This window comes from Sorghum bicolor, chromosome 2 (genome assembly GCF_000003195.3).
Source record: "Sorghum bicolor cultivar BTx623 chromosome 2, Sorghum_bicolor_NCBIv3, whole genome shotgun sequence".
NCBI classification, from domain to species: Eukaryota; Viridiplantae; Streptophyta; class Magnoliopsida; order Poales; family Poaceae; genus Sorghum; species Sorghum bicolor.
The window spans coordinates 13,051,502-13,063,382 of NC_012871.2; the positions used below are offsets into that span (position 1 = coordinate 13,051,502).

At 44.6% G+C, this 11,881-nt stretch overlaps 1 protein-coding gene across 1 annotated transcript; it reads left to right on the forward strand.

Moving 5' to 3' along the window:
• LOC110432624 lies at nt 7,996–11,760 on the forward strand. Its single transcript, XM_021453393.1, has 5 exons — nt 7,996–8,053; nt 10,191–10,432; nt 10,524–10,832; nt 10,921–11,166; nt 11,251–11,760. The coding sequence occupies exons 1-4, from the start codon at nt 7,996–7,998 to the stop codon at nt 11,080–11,082; spliced, it is 771 nt and encodes a 256-aa protein (XP_021309068.1). The 3' UTR covers nt 11,083–11,166; nt 11,251–11,760.

Genomic DNA, 11,881 nt, shown 5'->3' on the forward strand with positions numbered 1-11,881 from the left:
TTGTATCTATTGTAAATTCAAAACAAGCATCCAAGGAGAAAAATGTCATAATCTTAGATCAAGATGTGCAAGTGTGTGGAAAATGATGGAATATAATGCTCCTCTATTTGATAAGATCTCTCTTTATTTTTTATTTGAGACATGGCTAGCATTTTTTGAGCAATGGAACTTCATGTGTCGACTTTTTTTAAGCAATGGACCTTCATGTGTCCACTTTTTTGCATAGCCTTTTTGTCTCATCTACTAAGCAATACTTAGAGAGATATTCTAAAATCTTAAAACATGGAGCATCTATATGGTGGAGATGGATGACATATTTTTTGCATACTTCCAATGTAGAAGTAGCAAGCATGATATGTGGGGTGTGTGTGTGTGTGTGATCTTGATCTTGGGACTATGACATAATTCTCAACTAGGGTCAACAAGGTTTGACCGAACTCAACACAAGTACAAGTAGCGTATATAGGAGGGGTTTTGAACATGGTATGAAGATATATGGCTTTGGTAGGAATTTTTTTTTACTAATGAGGAGTAAGTGACACTATGGTTTTATGACATTTTCCAAAATAATTCTCTAAGCACTTTGAATAGAAAAGGTCTGAATCATGAGCCAAGAACTATATCACATTTGTCAACAACTAAATCAACATGATATTCCTAGCAAGATATGTGACCCACATGCATAAGCATATGCAAGAATTAGACTTTGTGACACTTTTAACCTTTAAATGACATAAATCATGTCACCTTTTTTACCAGATGCAAGTCTTCTTGTTTTTATTTTTATTTTATTTTATTTCATTTAAGGAAAGCAAATAAAAGGTACAAGTAAAACTGAAAGAACAGATTGGGGAGTAGGAGTGGCAAACCTGTCAGGAAGCATGTAGACGATGTGTGGATGCTGACTGGTGGGTCCAGGGCTCCAAGGTGGGGTCGGCTGGCCCCACTTGGGTATGCCTATTGCTGCCATTTGAATTCCCTCTATTGAGAATGTACTTCTACAAACTTATGTTCCCGTTGGCCGCCAAGGAGGGGATCGCCCGACCCCTTACTTGGGTTAGATTTCATTGTGCCAACGTGCTAGGCCATGTGCTACACCATGGTATGTTCAAAACAGTTCAAAGACGTAGTTGGGGGGTCAACCGACCCCCCACACTTGGGTTCTTGAGTGTTCTAAATAGCAAAGATAGGGAAAACATCAAGTGTAGGTGTCCTGCTTGTCGCAACACACTAGCAGAATGAAATACCTCATTTTATTTAATAGGCACAAGTTACAATGATGAAGATTGAATGAACTTAGCTATGTGCCTAGCATATTTGTGAACATGTTTGAGATTTATAAGGAAAGAGGTCAAAGGAGGAGGTCCTTGTGCCCCATTGTTATTTCTAAGTGTGCAAAACCACACTAAGGACTTTTTTCATTACTCTATGCTCAAGACAGCTTAATGCTCATTGATCATGGAGGATTAACATTTCACCATATTCTCTTGGGAGAATAGTGGAGTTTAGCTATTCCCACAACTACTTCTCTGAGGTGAACAAAGGAACAAAACACCTTCCCTTGTCTAGCCCACAACCAATGCCCTTGTGGTTCTTCACAAAAGGTGGGCATCAATGGCATTGTAGGGCTCTACCTCAAACACAATACCTCCATGGTGACCTCTAGGTTCTCAAACATGTCTCCCTCATGATTGAAAGGGCCCTCACAAAAGGGGGTAGTGACATTTGTTCTAGTGGGGTCCATGGTGAAGTTACTCTAGGTAACTTGGGAGACATAGAGGAGGCTAGAAGGTGTTACATTTAAGGTGAGGAGAAATTGGATGAAGAAGAAGAGAAGGGGTCCAAGGGAGCTATTCTCGAAGACTATACCCTATGTTGCACAAGTGTTGCAACGGAGGATAGCTTCTAAGTGTTTGCTCAACACCTCTTGGACAAATGGGTTAGACTAGACTCCCCAACTAGTGGTCGATTGACCCCCATTTGGTAGAACGAATGTTCAAACTTCTCTGTAGGTGTAAATGGTTTGGCAAAAACTTGGGCATGGCTAGCCACCAAGAGGGGGTCGGCTGACCCCCCCTATGGAGCTTCGCCAACCCTATTTTTTCATAGAGGCTAGCATAGGTGTGTTCATTCTAATCTAGTGGTGAAACCATATAGAAATGAAAGGAAGTTAAGACATGTAGATTTAGTCATGTTGAATCATTAGCAAGGATGAATTCTAGCATGTCAACTTCTTTCAAGGTTCATGTTCATGGAAAACTTTAAGAAGGTGGCCACTTACCTTAAAGATGATGAGTTGTAGCATTGGTTCTTCTCAGTTGCATCGAAGTTTTCCTTGGCCAAACAGGTTGACCTTTGACCATGAGGACCTTGATTTGTCTCCATTAATGATCTTATGACTTACCCACAGAGATGTTGATGATCTTGCTGCAGAGGTTAGTCCCAAAAGTGCAACCAAGTTCCATGCAAGTATGTTTTGATTCAATAATCAAACTTAACTCCATATCTTGTTTGATTAAGGTAGTCTATTTAATTTAAGCACCATGCTTAAAAAAATACTATGGAGGTATGATCAAACCATATAGCCAAACCAAAGCATACTGACATAGAAAAGGAAGCATGATAGGACATATAAGATTCATTCAACTAGAGATGAATTTGAATGGTGAAGACAAGAAGCATTTTTTCATTTTGCTTTAAAGGGGAAAGACAAAAGTAAGAGAAGTGCACAAAATAGTAGGAAGGGAAAGTGACAAACCAGTCAACAAGTTTGTCTCAACATAGTAGAGGTCGACTGGTGGGCTGAGGGGCCCATGGTGGTGTCGGCCGACCCCACATTGGAGGCTCTAACCACTTTGGTCCTCTCCCCGTGCATTCTTACCTCTAATGAAGTATTCTTACACTGATGCTTTTTGCTCGGGGTGTCCTTCAATGCCCAAATGTGTTCGAGGGGGTCAAATGATCCCACCGCACTTGGTGTAAGGTGTGCCCTAAGTCATGGAAACAAAGACAACATCAAATGCAGGGGTTCCACTGGTGGCAACACACCAGCAGAACCATAAGTCTTACTGATCTACTCAAGTTAGGCACACAAGTTGCATGATGTTAATTTGAAGCCAATTTGTGGGGGCTTAACTGCAAGAACTCATACCACTACAATATTTTGAAAACTTATGGTAAACAAAAACATCTACAACCTCTACTGCAAAGACTTTGGACACAAGAAGAGTGAAGGAGTTGTAGATCTCTTGTTTGGTAGTGGTAGGAAGAAAGATTGAGTTGGGAGATTTCTCAAATGAGAAAAGGACTTGATGAGAGGATCAAAGTATAACTTCCATACTCATTGATGAAATTCTCCATCTCAAGAAGTGGGTGAGAGCTTTCCTTTTCATGACATTCCAAGTCCTCCTCAAGACTTGGATATGTCATGGTTGCTTGTGAAACCATCTTAGGCTCACCCCTTGGATCAAGAACAGGCCTGGATTCTACCCTTCTGCTAAGAGGTTGGAAAGTCCAAACATGTAGATATTGTTTGCATGTTCCATGACCAAGCTTCTCATTTCCCAAAGCATTCTCCAAGATTTGCTCCATTGGCCTTCCAATAAAGGTAAGATGAAAGTAGAGTCCAGGAAGGTCAAAGATGTGGAAATCTAGGAAGGTTTTTAGATCATCAATCACCATAGGTATGCCTTGAAGAACTCCTGAACAATCAAGGACTTGACCCTTTGGGAGCCTAAGATGTTTTTGGGATTGGAGTAGGTGATTCTTTGATGAACCTTGAGAATGGAAATTTGGAATGTTGTTTATCCCAAGGCTAGGATCATAGCAAACTTTACTAAAAATGCCCATGACTTGGCAAGATATTCTTTTCACATGAATAGGCATTTTAGTAATTTCATTAGACTCCTTGGCCTCATCTAACCATTCTTGACTTACAACAGTGGATAGATTCTCCAACTGTTGTTGTTTCTTGCCTTGGTTAGATTTATGGCCCTCATGACTCTCATGCCTTGGGTGTCTTAATGAATCTCCATAGTCAATGATTAGATCATCATAAGACTTAGAAGAAGCAGCACCATTGGGATTATCAGGATTAGGGATGAGTTTAGAGATGGGTTCAAAGGACATGCTAGAAGTGGGCATAGAAGAGGAGAGGATAGATTTTTCTTTTACGCATCTTAATTCTTCTTGTATGGGCACAAAAGGCATTTCTTTTGGAAGTTCATCCAAGATCCTAGGGTTTTCCCAATGTGCTACTTGAGAACTCGAGGCATAAAATAATGCTATTTTGGGAGATTTCTAAAGAGATCTCTTCTTGAGAGGGTTTGAATAGTGTTTCTTGGAAGGTCTCTTATGGGCATTCCCAAAACTAGCGAGGTCATGTGAGAGTTTGGCTTCGAAATAGAATCAGTAATTTAGAGGATGGGTTTCTTCCTCCTTTGATGTTTATGGTATTTGTAGTTCAGGTTCGACGACTTGGGAGGTGGATAATGGCGTTTTGGCTATCGTGGGTTCATCCCTAGGAGTTTGATCTTCCTCAGGAGCTCGTTATGATCATCAGTGTAGGGGGTGTTCTCGAGAATAGTCACAAGAACATCCTAACCTTCACTAATGGGTAGATGAAGGAATGCTCCCTTAGAGGCTAAATCAAGGAATTGCGTAGAGATTTGTCGAAGATCGAGGTAGAAATGTTGCATAAGTGTTGGCTCAGTTATAGATAAGTCTAGGCCACACCTAGAGACTCATTTTCTTCCTACTTCAAGTTTAGGACGTCTCTATGAAGACGAGCTACGTGGGAGATGGGGAAGTAAGTTTAAATAGAACTTGGCTTGCAGCTTCTCCTATCCTCCTACACTACCTACGCAGCGAGTATACCATCGTCTGGCTTTTCTCATCAAAGGGAATGGAAATAGCTTCCAGTTAAGGGTTACTCGCCTCATCCCTTGTATGTGAATGCAAGAACAAAGTTGTTCAAAATCACGTAGGTGTGTATAGGGATTCTCATCTCCTTCTCCCAAAAAAGGATTCTCGTGAACTATCGCTACGAGTCTGGGGTGAAGCTCATAGCGAACGACCAAAATGGTCTATGATGAACTAGGTGGCTCCAACTTAGCGCTTGATGGAGCAGCATAGTCGAAGAGGGTTATTTAATCCATTTAGATGTGTGCATAAGGTTTTAAAGAAACAAAGATAACTTAACGATTTTTATCCTAGTTAAAACACATACCGTTCCCCGGCAACGGTGCCAGAAAGCTTGTTGACACTAGAAGTGGCAAACAGATATACCGCAAGCATACGGTAGTCAATGTAGCCTTCACCGAGAGTATTCCAGGTATCATGATTTCTACGAGGAATGTGAAGTGAACTAACTAGGTTCAAGATCGCTAGGATGTGATCAAAGGGTAAAGGTTGGGTATAGAGACGTCTGACTAGCACTAATATCTAGTCGCGATACTCTATGTAAAGTGAGGTTTACCACCTCCTCCCTTACTAGGGGCAGTGGCCGAAATGGTAGATCGAGTTAAAGAGATTTTCCACCTCCTCCCCTACCAAGGCGGCACCCTACTCAGCCCAGCTTTCAACATAGTTAACTTGATTAACACACGAACAAGGAACTTTCCGCCTAGAGAGGACTGTCACTCTCGCTCTAGGTGTCTTGCAGTGTGACAAGCAGCCCACACTGATAAGATGTAGTCTAGACACTACGTCTACACTAATCTTACTACTCTAAGCGTAGTTAACACCTCGAGTAATTTACCAAAGTAAAACAGTGCGCACAGTAAGAAGATTTATACACAAAGAACTAGACCAAAATGTTAAATGCTATAAAAGACACGAATGTAAGACTTACAAGAAGACTCGTATCTGCTAAGGCGCACCTTGGAGAAGACTCCCGACAGGCCAGAACTACTCCACTGCCACATCAGCGATTCGTGTGCCTCTCCACCTCCACCCTTGGATAAACCGACCTCCCAAATGCCTTTGGATGGACGCCTTGGATCAACCACCATGTGGGAAGCGTGCAGGGAGTCAATGGAGTGCCAACCAACCTGGATGAACACAGGGAGGGGGTTGGGCGGTTCCATCCACTGACCTATGGGACCAGCCTGCTCTTCTAGAAGACATCCCAAGTCGGTGGAGTGAAAGTGGGCCTAGAGGCCATAGTAAGGGGGTCGGGCGACCCCCACTGATAGGTGGGGCCACCTCCCTTGATTGTGGGCCCTCTCCTCTGTCTCTACTATGAGTATGAAGTGGTGGGACCCCCTGATCACCTCGGATGATGGAAATGTTGGTCCATGGATCCATGTGACTTCATCTTCCACCGTTGAGACGAAACACACTTGTGATCCAATGGTGGCACTTGCTTGCGACTATGTTGGGAGGATCCTGTTGGTCTGCTAGTGTCTGAGATTGTCTCAAGAGGGTATTGGTCGATCCCACTTTGGTGGAACCAATGGTCCATCTTCTGCAGGTGGCTTCTTCATGCAATTTCAAGCACAATGGTAGTGTTGGGCCCACCAGGGTGGGATCGGTCGACGCTACTTTTGTGCCGATCTTTTGTATATTGTCTCCAGAAGCTATGACATTGATGAATGTGAAGTTGGTTTCTCCATTGGCCATCTTGGTTGGTTGCTCTACCTTCCTTAGGAGCTTCTGGACACTGAAAAATACCTGTTCTAAGTGCCTGCAACCAAACAATGACAAGTACATATGGAACCAAGTTATTTGTATCTAAGTCACTATGTGTTTGGTGGTTTTCTTTTATAAAGAATGTTTTGTTGATGGTTTAGATGGGGTAAAAACATGGTATAACTATTGTCAACACCCTACGCCCCAGCCATAAGATGCCTGCCTGATGTGGTGTACAAATCACTGTCAAGTGTGTGATTCATTTATGCGCAGGCCGCAGGAACACATCATTGCTGAGAGGAAGGAGCAGAAGATCAACCAGTCTTCATCAAGTCCTCCCACATCCTTAAGAAGGTCCTGACCAATTTACAAAATAATTGAATCCTACAATTCTTATACTACATCTATTCTGTTCTGAACAAAAACTGACCTCCATCGCGCAAACATATAGATTATGGTCAATTTGGCCCTAGTCTTTACAAGATCCTGGGTCTGCCACTGACTATGGGTGATGCATCTGGAGGCAACTTGACATCGTCGATCGTAGAGCATGTAAGACGATAACCTGCCTCCTCATCAGCCACACCAGCAGCCAGTGATGATAATGTTCATGATTAGAGGACTTACTCCAATATATGGCTACTAACGACGATGGTGGTGGGGATGGTGATGAGATGATTCTATGAAAGACCTTGAGGGTGTAGAGCTTGTGGCAGAAATAGCTAACCATCTTGACGAAGATGGCATTTTATTTAGTAACTTGAGGTGGTTGGAGAATTTCAGAGAGATAAAGCACGCTGCAATTAACCCTTTCTACAAGAGGTGTCTGAAGCATTGGACAGTGTTATGTTTTGACCTAGAGATGCTGATGTTGAAGGCTCAGGATGGCTGGTCTAACACTAGCTTCAATTACCTTATGAGTGTCCTTGTTCACACATACCCAGATGATAACAAGGTTCCCACTAATACCTATTGGGTGAAGAAGCTGATCCGACTAGTGGTGATGAAACTTAGGAAGTTTGATGCATGTCCTAATTACTGTATCCTTTATCGGAGCTTACAATATGAGAAGTTGGAGAGCTATCCTCACTGCAGCGTGAGTCTATATAAGAGGAACTCCGGTTGTCGCGTGTATGGGAATGACGAAGGAGCCATGGGTGGGTCGAAGAAGAAGAAGAAGAAGAAGGTGCCGAAGGACTAGATCGTGGCTCAACAATAGGACGAGGAAGAAGTGGTTACATGCAGAGGAAAAGCCTTGCACTGTCGATGTGGTACCTGCTTGTCATTGATCATCTACGAGCTATATCCGGGAACCCTGAGGATGCTAAGTTGATGTCCCAGCATGTGCACCTAGTAATCGCACGAATGGCGATGACAAGCTACGGCGCCCTTTCGATGGCAAGCATTGGAAGGATTATTGGAGGCGAGCGGTTATAAATGCTCGCCTCCATTAATTGTATTAACGGAGACAGTCTCTTTATAGTGCACGTCTCCATTAATAAGAATAATGGAGGCGCGAGCAGTCGGACCACCTTGGTTATCCATCGATTAACTAAGGTTTTCATTGGAGGCGGTTGCAGTTGTCCACCTCCGAAAACCAAAATTGACCGCCTCCATTAGGCCAGTCTTAATGGACAGTGTCATTGCACGGTTTCATATAGTAACACATCATTGAAATTGAAATGAAACCATCTATGAAATAACCCCAGCAATGGAGCATTTCACTTTGTTGTTTCCAAGACTAAGCAAAGCATTTAATTGCTGCAAAATGATTGGATCACATGCAAAATGGTGAAACGATTTGGCCCTCAGTGGGGATTTCATCCCGTTTCACCGCGTGGGAAACAACGCCCGTGGAGTTTCACCATGGTGAAACTACTTCCTTCTCTCTCCTCTTCGTTTCATGCAAAAAGTGCAATTTTGCTGACATGACGCTCTAATAAATGTGCATGACATCGTGGTGAAACTCCCACTGAGACTGGCCTTATACTTCGTGTACTAGTGTGGTACTAGTGTGTTGGGAGCATTAAATAATCCATGTGGGATGGGTATAGCTCATGATGTCACCTAGCCTAATCTACACAACTAAACTACCACTACAGGAAACGGGAGCTTTGCCGAGGGCCCAGCTTTGCCGAGAGCCGGCCCTCGGCAAAGACAGCCTTCGCCGACAGCCAAAAGGAACCCTCGGCAAAGAGTCTTTGCCGATGGCTCAGCTCTCGGCAAAGCCTGGCATTCGGCAAAGGAAAGCTTTGCCGAGAGCTTGACTCTTGGCAAAGACAGGCTCTCGGCGAAGGAGCCGCGCAGGGACGACTTCCGTTGTCGTCACCTTTGCCGATAGCCGTACCGTTAGGCTCTCGGCAAAGAGGAACCTTTGCCGAGAGCTGCAATGCTGGCTCTCGGCAAAGAGCCCCTTTGCCGAGAGCCAGCAATGACCCTCAGTAAAGAGGAAGTGGTTTTTTTTGTGTTTTGGACCCAATCTTTTTCTTTAACCCTTGCATATTGTATACAAGCATATGTTCAAATTTGAGAGCTTTTTCTAACATTTTGCTATATTTTATCAATTAAATTATTTTCTTTGTATTTTTCTCGAAAAAGTAAATTTGAACTGTAGGAGCATGAAATAATAAAATATAGCCATTCAAAAAATGATATTCATGTTTGTGAGTGCATTTTGATGTTGTATTCATAAACTCACCCAAAAGTTTGAATTTCTTGTATACAAAACATGACCATCCATGTGTCGTAGAAGTGATTTTTAATTATACAAATTCCAAATGAAGTCCAAAAATTATGAAACTTGGCGACATGTCGTGTTATCGCATGTGTAGAGTGTGATAAAAAAATTCATAAGGTTTAAAGAAAGTTACGACACTGGATGTCTAAATCCTAGACATCTCCACATTTGATAACAATTGATCACATGCGGAGATGATTGTGTTTTAGACATCTGATGTCGCAGCTTGCTCGAAACCTTATGAATTTTTTACCACAGCCTCCACATGCAATAACACGACACCTCGCCAAGTTTCGTGATTTTTGGACTTTATTTGGAATTTATATAATTATAAATCACTTTTCCATCACATTCTTCGACATGTTATGTCAGCGAGAGGGTTGAGATTTCATGTGTGGTTGTGGATACGGCCTCAACGTACACCAAATATCTTAATTATCAATTTTCGAATCATTGAGTTCTAATATTTCATGTACCTGCAGTTGAAATTTGAATTATGTGAAAAAATTTAAAGAAACAAGATTAATTAGTTAAATATAGCAAAAAAAGTCAAATTAATGCCAAATTTTAAAATGTATTTAGAAATTGGATCACAAGGACACAAAAGAAAACTCAGCTCTAAATTCAAAAAAAATAAAAAAAGTCAACAGTTCTTTGCCGAGAGCCTGCGCGTTAGGCTTTCAGCAAAGGGTCTTTGCCGAGAGTCAGGCTGGAAGGCCCTCGGCAAAGGGTATTTTCTTAAAAAAAAAATAACAGCTCCTCAAAAACCTCCCTGCCCCACCCTCTCGAACAGGACGCGCCCCATATCTCCCCCATCTCGCAGACCGACGAACAGGACGCGCCCGTCCCTGCCCCACGCGCCGCCGGCCGAATCCCTGGCCAAATCCGCCGCCGCCGGCCAAATCCACCGCCGCCGGCCGACACCGCCCCTGCCCCCGCCCCTCCCCTGCCCCTGGCCCGCCCCTCCCCTGCCCCACGCGCCGCCGACCAAATATCCCCGGCCAAATCCGCCGCCGCCGGCCAAAGCCGCCGCCGTCGGCCGACTCTCGAGGACGTACACACCAGGTATGGCCACCCCTCTGCTCTCCCTTCGCAGACTCTCGAAAATTTTGTTGGCACACGCTGCATGTCCGCGTACAACGTCTACAACCCACAGGACGGGCCCGACGCATACACCAACACTGCCGCCTACGAGAAGATGTCCGCGTACGCCACTGCAGCTCGCACACGCCATGGGGATGACTTCGACCTTACCACCGAGCCACTGGACACGGACTTGCTCATGAGGACGGGAGGAGGGAAGCAGCACGGCCGGTACATGATTGCCCACAGCGCAATCAACCCGGCCACCGTACCCACGCTCCGCGAGGTTCGGCAGGGGAGCAGCTCGACCTCCGACGTCCCCATACGGCCTCGTCAGCCGAGCTCCGTGCAGCAAATGGCTGCGATGCAGACGGCGTTTCAGGTAACTACAGCTTTATGCATCGTCCATTAGTTTTACATATGTACATCTCCTTTTGCATTGTTTAACCATTGCGGGTGTAATATTGCAGTCACAGATAGAGGAGTTGCGGGCCAGACAGGATGAGCTACATGAGGCTCATCGGCGAGAGCTGGCGGCCAGAGACGAGGCCCATCGGCGCCACATGGAGGCACAACAGCAGCACACGCAGCGTCAGATATCGGACCTAGTTGGATACTTCCAGTCCATCTAGAGCTCTACAGCGCCTCCGCTGCCTGCCTCGCTCTTCGCTCCACCCCCTGTTCCACCCCCTGTTCCTGCCCCTGCAGGCAGTCCGGTGAGTGTATATATGTTTGTCTATTGCTTTGGCTTGTGCGGCTGTCCTGCAGATACTAATGAGTTCGCTTTTTATATTATGTAGCATCAGTCGTGGGGTTCGAACCCGACCCCTTCTCCAGGCAGTGGGTGGCAGGTTACTACTTATGGCCACCCAAGTACGCAGCACACGTGGCCTGGTGCCCATCCGCAGCACGGCCACCCCGGGTTGTCCGGCAGCCCTCCTCCGCGCCCCGGGTACTCGTACCCGTACCCGTCGGTGCCAGGGCAGGCCATGTGGGCGCCGTGGGCAGGTGCGAGCTTTCCACACCCTGGGGGGCACTCACCCTGGTCGGCTTGGCCAAATGGGGGCTCGGGACACGACGGAGGCCACGGCGACGACGGGTCAGAGTCACAGCACTAGGGGTGAGGCGCTAGCGACTTCGAGGAGTGATATTCATGTGGACTTGTGGTTTATGTTATGAACTTGTGGTTTATGTTATGAACTTATGTTTTATGTTGGACGTAATGTTAGATTTGTCATATCTATGTGGATTTGTGATATCTGTGGACTTCGATATGTTTCATGTGTGATATATATGTGGATTGTGATATAGACCAAGGGATTTGTGATATATATATATATATATATACTATGTGGGCGCGGTCACGTTGACAGTCCCTCCCAGGTATAGGTTTCTTTTTTTTTTTTTTTTTTTTTTTTTTTTTTTTCTTTT